This window comes from Centropristis striata, chromosome 19 (assembly GCF_030273125.1).
Source record: "Centropristis striata isolate RG_2023a ecotype Rhode Island chromosome 19, C.striata_1.0, whole genome shotgun sequence".
NCBI lineage: Eukaryota > Metazoa > Chordata > Actinopteri > Perciformes > Serranidae > Centropristis > Centropristis striata.
This window is the reverse complement of record NC_081535.1, coordinates 3,405,428-3,425,801: the sequence shown is the minus strand read 5'-3', so window position 1 is coordinate 3,425,801 and position 20,374 is coordinate 3,405,428. Positions and strand designations below refer to the sequence as shown.

Genomic DNA, 20,374 nt, shown 5'->3' with positions numbered 1-20,374 from the left:
CTCATTGCCCACTGCCTCTGGGTGATGCACACTGCTAGAAAAAAGTGTGTGTTTATGAGCCAGAGTGTGTGCATACAATAAGTGCATATGTGTGTACACATGTGGTTTTGTTCTCTGGTGTGTGTTTGAGTTCATAAAAGAGTTTGTTTTGAGCCCCAGGACAGGTAACAAAACTCCTGTGTTTTTCCATCCCTCGTGAATGTTTTCTATATTTATTTTTTTATCATCAACATGTTTTTTTGTGCATGCAACTATAATCTATTTCTTTCTTTGTGGCTACGAGCAGCGAGAGCGGCTGGTTTTTGTGATGTTGAGAAACTAAAGAAACAAAGAAGAAAGAGAGACTGACAGCAGTCACATAAAAAGGGTATGAATGTTTAAAAAGCTTGGATTCAGTCCTGTCTGGGTTTGTCAGCACCAACGAGGCCGAATTAATATTTTCAAAAACTTTTTTCCGCTGACATGAAGCATGCAAATACCAAATGAAAATATCATCAATGTATCATGACAGGAGAATCTATCTTCTGATGCATGTTGACACAAAAACATCTGTCTTCACCAAAAACTGCCTTCATCTTCAAACAGACTGTGACTGTAAAAGGCAGGCAACTTGTACCATGTAGTTTGATTATGGCAGAGCTGTGGTGGAGGCAAATCAAAATGCATTTTTGCATTTTTGCAAAGGAGGGCATTGTGTAATAGTTAACTAACATAAATTCACTACACTAAATCTTGGGTGGTTTAAAAGAAAAAAATGATTTTAATATAAACAAAGTTATGCATCAGCCTCTTAAAGCATCATGCATGTTACAATTTTCAGAGTAAACAAATTATTTAGTTTGCTTGAAGCATGCATATGCAAAGCTGTTCTATATCTGAAATATAGGTCAGTTTTGCCATGTAGGGAGATCAGATGTATCTTAATCTCCAGTGAGTGTCAATTACTGGAAAACTTTAAAAACTAGGAATATCGCCTCATGGTTGTATAGCTCAGCCAACCGGCCAAGTTGCAGTTTACACCCATGTCTGTACAAACACATGTGTAGCCATGGCTGAATGTTTGAAATATGGACTTTACTGCAAAGAAGCTACATATTCTTAAAGACAGATCGAAAGGTCGGTGGTTCGATCCCTGACCATGGCAGCCTGCATGTCACGATGCACCACGCTAACAGCTGTTAATGTATGGAACAAATTGGAGTTAGAGTAATGAGTGGTGACACGTTCTATGCGGCTACTATTTAGGAAAAAAAAATCAAGCAGCTTCTTTCTTTTCTCTCTTTTGTGACTGCTTATTTCTTTTATTAATAAATAACAGATTGTACATTTCTAATTTTTAAATTAACTTGAGTTGTAACAGGGTAATAAGGCGTTATAAGCTACGCTTCAGCCTTTTCGGTCCAAATGTCTATTATCAATTTTCTTTCTCTGTTTACTTATTGTTTACTTTGATCAATGGTTTTTTTTCTGGTTTGTTACTTCTGTTTTAATGACATGTATTGACCGAAATAAACGGATACGAAATGAAACGAAAGTTTGTGGTGTCCCCCAAGGTTCAGTTCTCGGCCCCTTCCTCTTCATCCTCTACATCCTTCCCATTGGTCAAATTATGCGCCGCAACGGACTCCATTTTCATTGCTTTGCAGACAACATCCAGCTCCATATTTCTACTAAAGTCATCACTACCGCCACACACTCTACTCTCACCAACTGCATCACTGAAAAAAAATCCTGGCTCCAAACCAACTTTCTCAAACTCAACAGTGAAAAATCAGAAATCATCATCACCGGTCCCAAATCTCTCACTAAACCTCCTTTAATCGTTTAATCCTATTAGACATTTCTGTGCGTTATAGCCAAAATGTTTAGTGACCTTGTCCTTTGATGTAGAAAATCTAATCAGTTCATCCTTGAGTCCAAGTGGACATTTGCACCAAATAGAATGAAATTCCCTTCAGGTGTTGCTGAGATATCCCATTCACAAGAAGCTATGCCGCCTCACTATTACATTCTATTCAGGTTCATGAAATGCTGATAATAAGTGATTTCCAGACACTTTTCCTAAATGATAACTTTAACATTTTCAAGCAACAACAAATTGCCTTGACGTATTTGTCTCACTAGAGTCTGCCTCAGCACTGAAAAGGTTAGTTACCACTGACTGATTGTTCTTATTCCAACTCATGTAACCCCCACGCTCCTTTATACAAATGTCAGGAAAACTGAAGTGAACTGACTGAGAACAACTATCTCTAAATGTCGGGAAACTGAGGACAACTTGGCATTCAGCTGAAACAGTGTGGTTGGTGTCTGAGCAGAAAATCAAAAGGTTAAAAAGAAACACGCTAATCTATATCTTAGAGTAATTTGCCAGACATGAGATAAGAACAGCAAATTTCTGCTTCACATACTATATTAACCCATTAAAGCCAGGAAAGCGGATACGTCGTTTTGTAGTATTTGTATTCTATTTTCGGTCTCGTGGCCAATGAAATGCATCAGAGTGTCACAATGCATCATGGGACTTTTCCAGAACTTTGAAATCACCAAAAAAGACACAAAAATATTTAAAAAGACACAGAATTACCCAAAAAAAGACACAAAATTATTAAAAAAGACACAGAATTACCCAAAAAAGACAAAAAATATTTAAAAAAGACACAGAATTACCCAAAAAGACACAAAATTATTTAAAAAGACACAAAATTACCCCAAAAAGACACAACATTACCAAAGAAGACACAGAATTACCAAAAAAAAGACACAAAATTACCAAAAAAAGACACAAAATTACCAAAAAAAGACACAAAATTAGTTACAAAAGACACAGAATTACCCAAAAAAAGACACAAAATTACCAAAAAAGACACAAAATTACCAAAGAAGACACAGAATTACCAAAAAATACACAAAAATAATTTTAAAAAGATACAGAATTACCAAAAAAAGACACAGAATTACCAAAAAAAGACACAAAATTATTAAAAAAAGACACAAAATTGCCCCCAAAAGACACAAAATTACCAAAAAAACACCTAAAATTACTAAAAAAAACTTCAGGTTTTTGGGGGTTATTTTAAAATCGCCCATAGGTTTTCCACACATTATTTCCAGGCGTTTTAGGCCTTAATGGGTTAATAACACTGAGCCATCCAAGAGTGTAACAGATTTATGGGAGCTCAAGACCGCAATACCCTTGAAAGTCCATAAAACTCAGCACCTGTGACATTAAAATGACACAGTGTGACTGCTCACAGCATTTAAGAGTAGCTTTTTTTTTGTATGTTTTACCCTATTCTCATTTTTATTCACTCATATAATAAATGTGACATCTGTCCCCTGTGGAAAAAACCATAAATGATTCATGTCTCGGTTCATACTGACTGCCAAAAGTTGAGACTTTTGAAAAATAATCAAGCGTGTAGCCTGAGGCAGCAGAAAACTTTGTCTTTAATGTTACAGTTTAAAGCTCTTAATTACGTGTGATAATCTTTTCAAATTGGAAGAAAAACAGATCTTAGTCGTTCAATTTGGCTTATTTTTAAGGTTAATTTGGAAATATGTAATACAATACAAATGTAGAACCTCCTTAATGCTGCACTATTATATATTTTCATATACTGAATGTGTAGTGAATGTCCTGTCCTTGGCTTTTTGTTTGTAGTTTGTTCACTGTTTTATTTTGAAAGTCATTCTCTTCATGTGACATCTCGTTTACTTCCTGCCTTTGTCTTTTTCCCGCCTGTTTTCTGTCACACTTGGTTTGCACCAGTTAATTAGTCTCTGGTGTGTTTAGTCTCAGTGATTTCCCTGTTTAATTGTCATGTCATCTACTTTTAGCTGTGGTTTTTTTGTTTTCAGTCCTCTTGTCTTGTCTTGTCGATCTTCCTGGATAGTTATTTTCATCATTAAATCATTGAGCTTTGTCTGCTGGCTCCTCATTAGTTTGTTCTGCGTTTAGCTCCAAACCTACACTGTTTTTTAATTGTGATAACTCCAGATGTATTTATGAAGCCAACAGAGAATTATTTCCTAATTCTAAGTGTGTAATTGCGATGGAACTCTTGTATTTGAATCAAACTGTTGCTGTGCTGGGGTCACGGTCTGTTGCATGCAGCTGCATGCAGAATACATGATATGTAGATTAATGCACATAATAATGTTAAACCAATTCACAAGTTCTGCGTGCAAACTTTTAGCTGTTTGCCGTTAGCAACATGTGCTAAGATTAGCACAACCAGTGGATTGGCATGCGAGTCAGTCAGTACGTTTACATGACACTTGAAAAAAACTTTTTTAAAAATGATTAAAATTAGCCGGTCGCATTAGCCGGTCACACATTAGCCGGTTGCATTAGCCGGTCGCACATTTGCCGGTCACACATTAGCCGGTCGCATTAGCCGGTCGCACATTAGCCGGTCGCACATTTGCCCGTCACACATTAGCCAGTCGCATTAGCCGGTCGCATATTAGCCAGTCACATTAGCCGGTCGCATTAGCCAGTCACACATTAGCCGGTCACATATTAGCCAGTCACATTAGCCGGTCGCATTAGCCGGTCACACATTAGCCGGTCGCATTAGCCGGTCACACATCAGCCGGTCACACATTAGCTGGTCACATTAGCCGGTCTCATTAGCCGGTCACATATTAGCCGGTCCCATTAGCCGGTCTCATTAGCCGGTCACATATTAGCGGGTCACACATTAGCCGGTCACACATTATCCGGTCACACATTAGCCGGTCGCATTAGCCGGTCGCATGAGCCAGTCACACATCAGCCGGTCGCATTAGCCGGTCACATTAGCCGGTCACACATTAGCCGGTTGCATTAGCCGGTCACATTAGCCGGTCACACATTAGCCGGTTGCATTAGCCGGTCACACATTAGCCGGTCACATTAGCCAGTAGCATTAGCCAGTCAGTAGCGATGGCACAAAGTGTCGAAATGAAGACAGGCTACTGTTGTAGTCCTCTAACAGCATCCGGCATTCGTGTCTGCCCCTCAAAATCATCTTCTATCTTGTTGTTTTTGTTGTTCGAAAATGCCGGTTTCCCACCTTTCTCCACTTGTTTATTATGACATAATAAGTCAGTCGGAAAGGGCGCCGTATTAACCCACTGAGATTCTGCATATCACCACCCAGTGTTGAGGAGGAGGACACGTTCCCGTCAGTTATCCGATTTCAGTTGCATGTAAACTGGGACAAGGACAGAAGTCTGATTAGACGCCAAAAGCTAATTTTAAGCATAGCTCGATTAAACTGTGCATGTAAACGCACTGATCACAGCTGGAAAACCAGCCTTTGGTTCTCGCTAAGCACGAGGACAAACGGGACAAATCTCACAGCCCTGAATGCCTGAATAACATGGATTGTGATTTGGTGTTATATGTTGCCTTGACTTGAATGTTTGCAAAATGTCACACAGAGCAATGTACTTCAATATGCTTGTCTGAGCGCTGTCTTTTGTTTCCTCCATCGATAAAAAAACGCTTGTTGGATATTCTGTAGTGTGTCAATGTAGGCAAAGGCTTAAATGCAAAGATGCAGGATACAAAATAGCTCGCGAGTGACTAGGAAGCGCCCAAAAAAACAATATGTCAGGGTTCTAATCCCATAAATGCAGCTGCTTTCACCAAAAGCTCTGACAAACCCACTGTATGCTTCCAACCCACCAAACTTCTGATAAAGTTAAAAACTAACTGTTGGACATAGTGGATCATTCAGCAGCCTGTCAGATATTTCTCTCAGGAGTCATTGGAGACTACAACAGAGCTCAAATGAGAGTGAAATGTTACCCACTACACCAAATCAATGCTAATGTTGCTCATTGTCTGCTGTTAGTGTAAACAGGCAACAAAAACACAGGATAATTCACTTTATAAGGTGATAATATTTAACTTGTTGTGTTTACAGTTTGTGATGGTTCCCCGAAGTGGAGAAAAAAAATCAATTAATGATCCTTTAATGTCTTTTTAACGAGCCGATCATTTTTTATTATTGCTACCAAGGCACACGTTAAAGGAAGTGGAATTGGCCATCAAGGGCCTTAACTGGTATGGAAAGAATACGTTGGAGTTCTTCAACTTCAACTTCAACACCTCTGATATCTCTCCACAGTTTATCTTTAGAAACCTCTACAGCAGGGGGTTCAAACTGGCGGCCCACGGGCCACCTGCGGCCCTTGTGACGATATTTTGTGGCCCCCACCTTGATATGAAAGTTTAATGTGAGTTTTATAAGAATGGCTTTTTTTGGTCATTTTGTGTCTTTTTTAAAATAATTTTATTTGTCTTTTTTTAATAATTGTGTGTCTTTTTAAATAATTTTGTGTCTTTTTTAGTAATTTTGTGTCTTTTTTGGTAATTTTGTGTCTTTTTTAGAAATTTTGTGTCTTTTTTAGTAATTTTGCATATTTTTTGGGTCATTTTGTGTCTTTTTTAAATAATTTTGTGTCTTTTTTGGTAATTCTGTGTCTTTTTGGTAATTTTGTTTCCTATTTAAGTAATTTAGTTTTCTTCTGTCATTTTGTGTCTTTTTTGGTAATTTTGTGTCTTTTTTAGAACATTTGTGTCTTTTTTAGTAATTTTGCATATTTTTTGGGTCATTTCATGTCTTTTTTGGTCATTTTGTGTCTTTTTTAAAGTAATTTAGTTTTTCTCTGTCATTTTGTGTCTTTTTTGTAATTTTGTGTCTTTTTTTTCTGTCATTTTGTGTCTTTTTTTTTGTCATTTTGTGTCTTTTTTTAAGTAATTTAGTGTTTCTTTAGTCATTTTGTGTCTTTTTTTTGTAATTTTGTGTCTTTTTTTGGTCATTTTGTTACTGCCCCCAGCGGCCCCCAGGTAGTTTGAGACCCCTGCTCTACAGTCAGTCATGGTGCTAACCACTAACATCAGTCAACCACCTGTTTCTGTTCTACCCACGCTTGATTCTGTCATCATGTCGATGGTGACGGATCGACTCTCTGACACCGCTCCATGAAGGAACGGAGCGCTGCATTAAAATGACCCGTCTCACCTCTGCAGCCTCCCATTGGTCCGACCATGTGGAACAATCCGAATAAATTACTGCCTCCGTGCTAATTGGCCAACATCCCAGCCCTGTCATCATTAATTCTGATTGGCTTCTTTTCTGGTTTATGACGCATGTGGCGGCGGAGCGATATATACAGCGTGAAGCACAACTTTAGCACCTGACACAGCATTCTCAAAGGGCACAATTAAAAAGTTTGGGAAAGCTTACAGATGGATAGAGCGACTAAGGCCACATACAGAGAGAGAGAGAGAGAGGAAAGAGATGGAATTATGGGAAATGACCAGCAGTGTTAAACAAAAGTTAAACAGCTGACACAGCAATCACAGCGGAGGGGTGTGATCAGGACGAGCAGGATAAAGAAGAGAGGAATCATCTTAGTGGGACTTAATGAGTTTTAAATACGAAATATTCAAATTTGTACAAAAAAAGATCAGAGTTTCATTGCTATACTTTGCAACAAAATAAAGGTGATTATTATATAAAGAGTCACTTATCAGAACACATTTAAACTATAATTTTTGGGTTTTTCTTGCTTTGCTTTCTTCAAAGCTACCTCCTCTGGCTTTAACAACAGCAGGACATATACGAGGCATTAATTTTTATTTAAAGGCAAACTCTCAAAAGCCAAAACGCTAAAGTGAATAATGCAAAGTGTTTGTTAATTTAATTTTGTTTTTTTTGTTGTTTTTTTTACTTTTTAACTTGTTATGTAATGTCATTTTGTGTCTTTTTTTTTTAGTTATTTTGTGTCCTTTTTTTTGTAATGTTGTGTCTCTTTGGGTAATTTTGTGTCCTTTTGGGGTAATTATGTGTCTTTTTAAAGTAATTTAGTGTTTTTTCAGTCATTTTGTATCTTTTTTTGGTCATTTTGTGTCTTTTTTAAGTAATTTAGTTATCTTCTGTAATTTTGTGTCTTTTTTTCAGTCATTTTGTGTCTTATCTGGTAATTTTGTGTCTTTTTTAGATCATTTTGTGGTCATTTTGTGTCTTTTTTTGGTCATTTTGTGGTCATTTTGTGTCTTTTTTTTGGTCATTTTGTGTCTTTTTTCAAGTTATTTTGTGTAGTTTTTTAAATCATTTTGTGTATTTTTTATTCCAGATAAGACACAAAATGACTGAAAAAAGACACAAAATTACAAAAAAAGACACAAAATGAATGAAAAAACAAGCTTGTGGATTAAACTTTCCAGTCAGTCCATAATTACATTTTCTTTTCTTCTTTCTCTCTTTTCTTTTCCCATGTTTCTGGTGAAGTAATCAGTGCAGAAGAGTCTGTCAAAACTGCACACAGATGCACTCTAAACAAATCAGCTGTGAATAATTCTGTCTGTCACATTTCCTGGCCAATCAGAGCACTCTTCCGTATTTTAAACCAATTTATTTTGTTCTATTGTGAATGTCAGTGTGCGTACGTGTGTGTGTGTGTGTGTGTGTGTGTGCATCCAGGTGTGTAACACTACTGATGCGTCTGCTCACCAATTAGCTCCAGAGAGGGAATATGAGTAACAGGATGTGTTTTACTTGTTCAATAAAAGTGACAATAATTCAGGTTTTATTTCAAACTAACATGCCGGCAACAACACTCAATGTGTTTAGAGGCTGAGAGTGAAGAATGAAGCGTCCAGGTAATAAGCACAAAGAGCAGGAAGAGACACAAAGAGGCAGCAGAACAGTAATATCTCATTACAGATAAATGGGGAGCGAGTCCAGAAACCAGACATCTTTTATGATCACAGCCCAGATTAAGTGCCTCTTCAAATGGTAATAGAAAGAGAAGAAGAAGTCTGTTTGGAGAAGAACCTGGGCTATTAAAATGAGACATATACAGTACAAAAGAAGCCTTTTCATGGCACTCTACGGTTTGAAACTAAAGTTTAGGTTTGCTGTGAAGCATTCAACGACACCAAGGTCTTTAGACATACACCTATTGGGTAATGAGGAAGTCTGATGGAAAAAAATATTAGTTTTCTTCAATTTCTTGTTCATTTTAATGCCTGGTGCAACTAAAGGTATATTTGTTTGGACAAATATAATGATAATAACAAAATTAGCTGATGAGAGTTTAATTTCAGAGCTGATATCTAGAGGTCTCAAACTCAAATTACCTGGGGGCCGCTGAAGGCAGTATGAAAATGACCAAAAAAAGACACAAAATTACAAAAAAAAGACACAAACCACTGAAAAAACACTAAATTACTCTAAAAAGACACAAAATGACCAAAAAAGACACTAAATTACTTAAAAAAGACACAAAATTACCAAAAAAGACACAAAACGACCAAATAAAGACACAAAATTACAAAAGAAAGACACAAAATTACAAAAAAGACAGAAAAAATGACAATAAAATACACAGAATTACCAAAAAAGACACAAAATTATTTTAAAAAGACACAAATCTACTATTTTGTATTATTTTTACTACTATTTTATTATTATAAAAACTGTAAATATACAGTATATACTGTATAAATGAAGTAAACATACAGTAACTTAAATTACAGTGATTGCATGGGCCAATACATTTTATTGTGTAATATTCTGAAAATAGGTGGCTGTATGCACATATGAAGATGATTTAAAGGTGCAAGGAAATGTTTTAACATGATACAATTATTTTTATTATTAAAAAGTCTTAACTTTTCCTTTATTCCTTTATATTTGTATTGAGAATTTGATACATTGACATTATGTCAAAGCATTTAATTTGCATTCTTGCCTAAGCTAAAGTGGAAAAAAAGACCAAAAAAAGACACAAAATGACAGAAAAAACACTAAATCAAAAAAGCTAAAGTGGAAAAAAAAAGCTAAAGTGAAAAAAAAAGATTCCTTTACAACGAAGATGTATGAACAAATGTGATGCAGTGCTGCAGCTGTTAACATTCATAACCCTTCATGACTGTAAAACATACTGCGGCTGCGTCTAACCATCAACCATCGGCTTCTTCAAACACACAGGATCAAACTGTTTGTGTATTCTGGGATTGACTCGTCTTTTTCTTTGCATATGGTCCGATTAAGACATGGAAAAAAATGAATTTTAATACTAAACAGGAACATGCAAATCCAGTCTTTGACACAGGTTTAATAATGAAGAGACCCAGGGGCCCAGGAACATATGTTGCCAGGTCTGCTGTGCAGGTTGGAGCCATAAACAAACATGGAGCTGCAGTGACACCTGGTGGCCGTTTGTTGCTGCTGCATGAAGCATTTAAATCAGCCATGCACAGGTAACCCCTGGCCTACATTCACCATCAGCAAGCTTTAAAAACCCTCCGGAGTCCACGAAAGTGCTGGAGCACGACTCCTTCATGACGTCACGATGTAAAAAAACGAAGCAGCATGGAGCCCTGCTGTCAGATGAACTCTAAGTTTCCATGATTTTACTTTTATTGCAGAGATTTTTCAAATTTTGCAGTGTGTTTCAACATTTTTTATTGCAATATTTTGAGTTTACTTTCTTGTGTGATTTTGGGGTATATTTGCGTGTTTTTATCTGTGATTTTTGTGTATTTTTTGCGTGTTTTTATCTGTGATTTTTGTGTATTTTTGTGTATTTTTATTTGTGATTTTTGAGTATTTTTGTGTGTTTTTATCTGTGATTTTTTGTTATTTTTTTGTGTGTTTTTATCTGTGATTTTTGTAATATTTTCAGCATTTTTGTGTATTTTTTGTGTGATTTTGGGGTATTTTTGTGTGTTTTATCTGTGATTTTTTGTGTGTTTTTATCTGTGATTTTTGTAATATTTTCGTTATTTTTGTTATTTTTTGTGTTTTTCGTGTCTTTTTCGTAATTCGTTTGTGGTTCTGTGTGTTTTTATGTGTTTTATGTGTTTTTCTGTATTTTTGTTGGTGTGTTTTTCTGTTTCAAAATGTTGATCCAGTAAGTCAAAATGACAAAATAATAATCAGATGAGGTTGTGCTGAAAAAGATGACACCATGGCATTAAGATGAATATACAGGAAGAATGAAAAAGCATCAAAAACCAACAAAATAGCCCCAAACTCCAAAGGGTTAATAAATAACAGCCTGTGTAATCTTTTTTCTCTTTAGAGATGAAATGTTTAGAAAAGTAACATAATAGGCTCTTTTTACATGGATGTTAGAAATGTCCTTGCAGGTATTACAGGTGTAATTAATAACACTAATGAGGGCTGAACCATTAACAGTATTAATTACTGTATTGAGAAGTATAAATACATGCTGTGAGAAGGGCCCATTGGTACTTTTACCTACAGCTTTTCTTCAATGTCATGTCCCAAATCCATACTGCTGTGCATACCAATGCAATATATATTGCTGAAACAGTAAACTATGTGGACTATATGTATGTATGTATTTATGTGTATTGATGGTTGTTTGTTTGTATATATATATATATATATATATATATATATATAATACTCATAAACAATATAATAATTGCTTTATATATAAAAATAAATGACATTTCTACTTTACACTCCCACTTTCTGTTGTAATTAATGTGTCAAAACGTATTCATTTTAACATTTTTATTTTATGTTTAGAACAAATTGATACTTATTGATACTTAATATTCTACACACCAGAGAAAAAACAAAAAATTAAAAAAACCCTTCCTCCCCAAACCCTTCCCCTCAACCTGCCTGTCAGGCCGTCACCAGGGCACAGTGTGCATAATAATAACGCGTGTCTCGAGGAAGTTTACACGCGACCGCTTTCAACTCGCCATGATTTAGTATTTCATTATGTTGCAGGAAGCTGAAGCTGTCTGCGGGAGGTTTGAAAACTCTAACCAGGTTTTCGGTTCACTGACTCACTGGGACTTGAACAACTTCACACTGTTTTCACCGGCTCCACCGCGGGATTTTACCGATTTACCGACGTAATTCGTTCGGTTTAAGCCGGTATCGAACCCGATACCGGACCTACAAGAGACTGAATGCCAGATATTCACATCACCCAAGCTGTTGTCTTGAATTAAGGACAATAGATACATGTATTAGGTCTACTTCTTATTTGTTTAATTTATATTATGAGGAAAAAAACCGTGTTGACTTGTTTCTAAACAAAAAACAATGTTCTTGGTTGGAGCTGAACTCTGATGGAGCTTCTGTAAAACATGGAGACATCTGAAGGAGGAGAGATGTGACCAGTGGTAGTCTCTACAAACACTCCACACCAGGTGAGTCACAACAAGTTTTTTCATAACAAACTAATTATAGTTTTTAAAGACAGTAAGGTATTTTTGCCATAATGATACTCTTTGACGATATTACAAAATGCTGAAAAATATATAGAAAATATGTTTTTTTTAGTCTGTATGAATGAATAAATAAATCACGTACAACAAAATGAAAATAAATCTTAAATGTTGTACAAAAAGCAAAAGTGAGGGGGAGGACTGAGATTATATTATGAATAGTGTAGATAAACTTTCAGTAGGTTGAAATGTGACGTTAGTGCAGCACATGAGACCAGGTCATTCATGGGAAATCCTTACTACCTCAAGAAGTATGAATGTTGCCAATATCATGATATGCATTTTTTTTACTCATAAAAAAAATATACCGGTATAATCATGAAAGATACGATATGACCGATGTAAATCAAGTACTGCTTGGACAGGCAGTCCACAAACCAATAGGTGACGTCACAGTGACTATGTCCACTATTTAGATACAGTCTCTGGTTGTATACCAATTTTAATTCATAAAAAAATCTAAAAGTTCAGTGTACAATATAATATAGCATATGTATACTGATTGAATACATCTTAGAATGGGCATCAGCCCATTGGAATTTGTATTTTTCAATTGTTAAAATGTGCAGCTAATATATGGCATTAAAAAGTCAATAAAAATGTGCATTATAGCATACGAAACTTCTGAAAGTCTACAGCTCAGCGCCTTAACCTCTTCATTTTGTCAACTTCAATTCTTGTTTTGAGTTTTTCTAGCTAGGCAGGCTTTCGATTCCAAATTTCGTGAGATATTTCTTCGGTGTGCAGCCTCTCATTTGCACTTTGGCCCTCGCTGGATTCTTACGAAAGCATATAAATAAATGCTCATTATGGCCTATAAGTAATGTTGATTTAGACTGAGTAGGCTGTTTTAACGTCACTGTAAGGCACAAAAAAAGGTTTGCGGCTCTATTCCGACATTATTTCTCTTTTTTTGTCCAAAAATGGCTCTTTTTTTAGTAAGGGTTGCAGACCCCTGATTTAGACACATTATACAAGGTTAAATATTGATGTGAAGTTCTTCCTTCCACCCTCCATAGTTGGTTTGTTTACATATTGTGGGGAGCAGGGCAAGAACTTTTTTATATGTAACCAATTTCACTATGAACAATGGACAAGTCCCCTCAGTCAGTCTGCAGATTGACACAAAGGGCCCATAATAGCATGAGGAAGCCTCAGCATCAGGCCTCTTATGCACTAGACAGTTTAACATGGGGACATCCCTGAGCCTTAGCACACTTAGCAAGGACCTGCCTCAAAGTCTGAGTGAGGCAGTTGGTATTGGGCCAATGAATGCATGATGAAACAACACAACAGGAAGTCCTGGTGGCCCTGCAGCACTGGGAGAAACCCTGAGAATCACCAGCCAGACTGTTGAAGGAGTCACACACACACAGCAGGACGTTCCACTTCACTGATGTGATGTGTTGTTGGTGCCAAACGAGCAAATAACACGTTGGAGAGACGCTGAGTAAAGTTCAAAACAGAGAGCCAAGAGTTCAGTCTGTCAAATCTGTAAGCAACGTATCAGCTGACCCATAGAAGGCTATGAAAACAGTCTGAAAACAGAAAGTTTGCAATGACTTTTTTCAACCATATTTGAGGATAGAGAGACAACTGCAGAGGTGTTCCATTTATTAAATATAACTTGTATGAATAAACTCTGAAGTAACGTGCTCTAGGGCTGGGCGATATATCGATATAAATCGATGTATTTTTAAATGTGATATGGCATTAGACCATATTGCATATATATATGACAAAAGAGACACAAAATTATGACAAAAGACACAAATTATGACAAATGACAAATTATGACAAAAAAGACAAAATTATGACAAAAAAGACACAAAATTACGACAAAAGACACAAAATTATGACAATAAAAAGTCACAAATTATGACAAAAAAGACACAAGTTATGACAAAAAAGACACAAATTATGATAAAAAAAGTCACACATGACAAAAAAGACACAAATTATGACAAAAGACACAAAATTATGACAAAGAAGACACAAAATTATGACAAAACACAAATTATGCCAATGAAAAGTAACAAATTATGACATGGGGTCTTTGTTTTTATCCTTGTATCGAAAATGTAGTACAAAAAAGACAAAAATTATGACAATAAAAAGTCACAAATTATGACAAAAAAAATACACAAATGATGACAATAAAAAGTCACAAATTACGACAAAAAAGACACAAATTATGACAAAAGACACAAATTATGACAAAAGACACAAATTATGCCAATAAAAAGTAACAAATTATGACATGGGGTCTTTGTTTTTATCCTTGTATCGAAAATGTAGTACAAAAAAGACAAAAATTATGACAATAAAAAGTCACAAATTATGACAAAAAAAATACACAAATGATGACAATAAAAAGTCACAAATTATGACAAAAAAGACACAAATTATGACCAAAAAGACACAAATTCTGACAAAAACACACAAAATTATGACAAAAGACACAAATTATGCCAATAAAAAGTAACAAATTATGACATGGGGTCTTTGTTTTTATCCTTGTGGTATCAAGTATCGAACATTTTCCTGAGTATCGGTATCGAGTTAAAAATCTTAGTATGGTGACAACCCTAAAAGATAGAGGTAATAAAGTACATTATTCAGAGATTTAGGTATTTAGACAACCTAAAAAATCCTCCCTGAACATAAAACTGGAGGTAAAAGCAGCTGAAGGAGAGTTTGACTCACGATGGCGGTGGGAGCAGCAGCCACCACGCAGTAGAGGATGAGGGGCGGGATGAAGCCGGACTCCTCGGGGCCGGGGTACGGCTTCATCAGCTCGGCGTCGTTGCAGAAGAAACCCTGCACGTGCACGCTGAACAGGTCGGTGCACTCCATGTAGTAGGCCAACAACACCGTGCCGGACATGATGACGAGCTGGAAGAAGAACATGTTGGAGGGAGACAGAGCCAGAGAGTAGAGGAAGTTGAAGAAGAAGAGGAGAAGAAGAAAAACGAGAAGAGGGAAAGGAGGACTTGTTAGTTGTATATCCAGCTCACTGGCGGCTTTTTTCTCCTCGACGGTTAAAAAAAAGTCAGTTTCCTTCTGATCATCACTCGGCTGTGACGTTTCTAACAGGTTTTAATTCAAAAACGACCGCATAAATCCTCTAAAATGAGCTATTTTTTCTCTCTCTCTCTCTTTTTCTCTCTATCCATGTAATGCTAACAAACCCCCCCACCACCAGCACCGTCACTTACCACCTCCTCTCCTCCCTCACCCCCTCATCCTTTTATCCCTCTAACATCGTCTTTTGTCTCTGGCCTCTTTTCGCTCTCTTTCCAGAATCAGCTGCAGGCAATTTTTTGCCTTTTTTATATATATAAATATATATATAATATGTCCTTAGTCACTGATGACGAACTAAAACCTGGAATATGAAATGTAAGACACATGCAAAGCCAGGATTTTTTAATGGGGTTTCTGAAAAAAATCGGTAAATATGCATTTGTGTCATTCAGCCACTAATGTGACGATACTGACGCCAGCTGGCACTTTGCTGGGGTTTTTATAGGGCTGCACGATTATGGCGAAAAAATTATAAGCTCAATTATTTTGGTCAATATTGTAATCACGATTATTAATCAGGATTATTCATCATGTTAGGGAAAATATTTGTATTTTAATTGCACTACTTTTAAACAAACAATAGTAATAGTTTTTAGTGTCTGGTGCTTTTTGTGTCAAAAAAAGACACAAAATAACTACAAAAAGACTTAAAGACGACACAAAGTGACAAAAAGAAGACACAAAATGACTAAAAAAGACACAAAATGACAAAAAAGACACAAAATGATTAAAAAAAGACACAAAATGATTAAAAAAAGACACAAAATGACCAAAAAAGACACAAAATGACTAAAAAAGACACAAAATGACCAGAAAAAAGACAAAATGATTTAAAAAAAGACACAAAATGACCAAAAAAGACAAACAGAGATCGCTAAGTGAACACCTCCTGCAGCAGCAGCACATACACACTGTACTGCTACAGAGCTAACTGTTAGCCTGTTAGCACATACACACTGTACTGCTACAGAGCTAACTGTTAGCCTGTTAGCACATACACACTGTACTGCTACAGAGCTAACTGTTAGCCTGTTAGCACATACACACTGTACTGCTACAGAGCTAACTGTTAGCCTGTTAGCAATTTGCACACTGGACGCTAAGGGGTTAACATCCCCTCCGGCTCTGCAGCTGAGAGAGACTGCTGCAGGAGGACTGTGCCACTTCGACTCGTTCTTACTCTTCTTATGGAGCCGCTGGCTCTAGATATTTTCATGGTTTTCTTGATAATAACCAAAATCATCATCAAGAAAACCATGAAAATGGTATCCAGGATATTTGTTACCTTCTAGCTTCTGGTGGAAGAATTCTAAAAATACCTGGAAGACACAAGCGTCTGGAAAGGAATAAAATATTTTTAAATTTATGTAATGACAACCACCTGGGGGATGAATATCATGTTTTGTTTGAATGTGAACACTGGCACTGTTGACAAGAAAAATAAGTTCTTGCCAAAATACTTTGTAAACCATCTGTCTATTGTTTATTTAATATTGTCCTCAGTTTTATCTGTTTGCACTTATAATATAAGTTTATAATTGGTGCTTTTTGTGTAATATTCTGCCTCTCTTTAAATAACTTCCTTTGCTAAAGATGTAGCCTGGTTGTTTACCTTTGTACCTCTGTCTAGTTTAATGTTTGTGCTCTTTAATATGATGTAGTAGTCTACAGTAAATAAAGCCTGAAACCATTAGTCACATAACGGTTACATTAAAATAGAGCTCACTATGATCACAGTAGGAATGTAAAAAAATAGAGAGAATAATGATGCATTATTGATACCACAGGAATAAAGGAATGATCTATTATAAATAGATTAAACTGGTAATGAAAAATTGCGTGAGTTTTGTGGTCCTCCGTGTCTTTTATTTATTTTACTACGTTTAACTACGTCTTATATTCATTTTACTATGTTTATCGGTTTGATTTTTATTGTTTTATTTATAGCATCATTTTAGATTTACGCACTTATTTGATTATTTATTGCTGATTGTTATATGGAAATGTTTGTTTTATTGTTTTTATGATTCTATGTACAGCACTTTGGAGACGTTTTTGTTGTTTAAATGTGCTATACAAATACAAAGTGGATTGGATTGGATTGGACCAGCTGGGCAACTAATAATTATTGTTATTATTAATTAATCTGACGATCATATTTTGGGTTAAGTGGGGGTCTTTAAAGTGTCAGAAAATAGTGAACATATCACTCTCAACATCTCAAAGTTGAAGGCTGTTTTTTTTTCTTTTTTTTAAATGAAAAATCAATTAGCTGAATGACCATTTCAGCCTTTACACTTAAATTTACAAACAGTTATGTCTGATTTTCTTTTCATATTTGTCTGCTGAAAAACTACAACTACCACTTTCTTGTTAAAACATCCAATCCAATCCAATCCCCTTTATTTATATAGCACAATTTTAGCAAACACAAGGTTTCCAAAGTGGAAAACATCATATAGAAGAGATATTAGTGTTATGAATGGTTCCTCATTCTTAAATATGGTTCGGCCTGCCATGTGTAATACCTCTCCCCAACACCAGGTGTCACTATGCTACTGCACAAGGATGAGTGTTGCTTCAAAAGGAGGAACATACAAACTATTTTTCATGGTTTTCTTGATAATGATTTTGGTTATTATCAATAAAACCATGTTAAATGTCTAGATATCAGCTCCAACTCCAACACTGCTCTGCTGGGGAACATTTACCTCAGGTTCTTTGGTCATTTTGTGTCTTTTGTTGGTCATTTAGACATTTTTGGGGGTATTTTTGTGTCTTTTTTTGGTAATTGTGTGTCCTTTTTGATCATTTTTACATCTATTTTTGCTTAATTGTTTCTATTTTGATAATTTTATGTCCTTTTTGATCATTTTTACATCTATTTTTGGTAATTTTGTAAATATTCACCTTTGTGTGAAGAAAATACACTTACAATTTAAATGTGCATATCAGCTATCAGCTAAAACTGTAATTTAGACTGAATATTCCCATTATTTTTAGGGTTATTGTGTCATTCATTCACACATCATGGCATTTCTCCATTAACTTTACATGAAATGTTATACTTTTACAGTAAAACTGTGTGTTTCTTCCAGTTTATGACAGAAAAACTAAAAGTTTTGTGTTATTTTTTGATTTACTGTAATTAAAAGTGTCTACTACGGTGATATTTTTAATTTTACGCCCTATTTCTGAAGTAATTTGACAGTGTTTTACTGTAATTTCTAGAAACATTTTTGCAGTGTAGTGTTAACATGCATGTTAACTTTAGCATCAGTTGCTGCACTAATTAGCTTGCTGAGGTGATGTTTACAGGCTGAGACCAGGGCGAAGGCCAACACAGTTTACTGTTTATTTGCATATATTTGTATTAGTCTTTGTCTCCTGAACCTGCCTATATATCACAGTAGCTTACACTCTCATTTAAGCCATTTTAATGCCTTATAATGGCTGTACCAAGTAAATCACATCTAGCTTTTGAGGAAAGTGACACATTGATGACATGTTGAACCAGTGATACAAAAAGTTTAATCAGAATAACTATAAGAGACAAGTAACAACAACAATCTGGTGATCCATTTTCCATGTCAGATCTACATAGTTTTCTCTCCTGTGTTTATGACGTAAAATCAGGTGAGAAAAGGATTTATAAGATAAATGATAAAGACATTTTTTTTTGTAAACCGGCATGCTTTTTGTCTGATAGTTGTTTTTACTGGGCTTAGAAAAGACAAACTTTTCAAAGTGAAAGTAGATAGTCTGCTGGTGAACAGTTTACCTCAGATTCTTTGGTCATTCTGTGTCTTTTGTTGGTAATTTTGCCATTTTGGGGGGTATTTTTGTGTCTTTTTCGTCATTTTGTGTCTTTATATGGTCATTTTTTGTCTTTTTTGATCATTTTACATCTATTTTTGCTCAATTCGTTTCTAATTCAATATTTTTTTTGTCCTTTTTGGTCATTTTGACATCAATTTTTTTTTTATTTTGTGTCTTTTGTTGGTAATTATGCCCTTTTTGGTGGTATTTTTGTGTCTTATTTGTCATTTTCTGTTTTTTTCTGTAATTTTGTGTCTGTTTTGATCATTTTACATCTATTTTTGCTCAATTCGTTTCTAATTCAATATTTTTATGTCCTTTTTGGTCATTTTACATCTATTTTTTTGTCATTTTGTGTCTTTTTTGACCATTTTTACATCTACTTTTTGTCATTTTGTGTCTTTTGTTTGTAATTTTGCCCTTTTTATGGGTATTTTGTGTCTTATTTGTAATTTTGTGGCTTTTTATGGTAAATTTGTGTCTGTTTTGATCATTATTTACATCTATTTTTGCTAAATTCGTTTCTATTTTGACAATTTTATGTCCTTTTTGGTCATTTTACATCTATTTTTTTTTGTCATTTTTGTGTCTTCTTAGTCATTTTTACGTGCTTTTTGTTTGATAGTTATTTTTTCTGGACTTAGAAAAGACAAACTTTTCAAAGTGAAAGTAGATAGTTATTGGCTTTGTCTGCTGAGCTTCAGGCTTGGTTAGAAAGCTCCAGTATCAGTGGTATGTTGCAGCACACAGGTATATACTGTATATATACTGTATATATATACTGTACATTAACTCTGCAGCAGCGTGCAGTAAACACCTCATGTTTTTTTCTGTCAGACACTAAACAGTAAAATTAAAACAAGCCGGACCTATTTTACTGTAAGTCAACCATAGATCCGATGCAATTAAACCAGCTGAGCAGAACTAACTGTTATTAATGCAGAACAATGTTAATCACTGTAAAATATGGAGGGAGTGTGAACCGGAGCGGACAATATGGTCGTTGAGGTTCAGACGGGGAAGGCAAGAAAGAGACTGTGTTTACAGAGAAAAGGAGAGAAATGTTGGCAGATCTGTCTGCTGACAGATGGCCATGTGGAGACGTCCAGGTGTGTGTCTGTCTGTGTGTGTGTGTGTGTGTGTGTGTGTGTTATTGGTTTCTATGCCAAGTTTTAGAATAACGTT

General features: G+C 35.5%; 1 protein-coding gene across 2 annotated transcripts in view; it reads right to left on the bottom strand.

The window, feature by feature from the left end:
- Positions 1–20,374, bottom strand: part of plppr1 (phospholipid phosphatase related 1) — a 105,478-nt gene that overhangs the window by 22,249 nt on the left and 62,855 nt on the right. For both annotated transcript variants that reach the window (XM_059358029.1, XM_059358028.1), the window contains exon 3: positions 14,990–15,178. In XM_059358029.1, the coding sequence (XP_059214012.1) occupies positions 14,990–15,178 (189 nt within the window). The remainder of the gene's footprint in view (positions 1–14,989; positions 15,179–20,374) is intronic.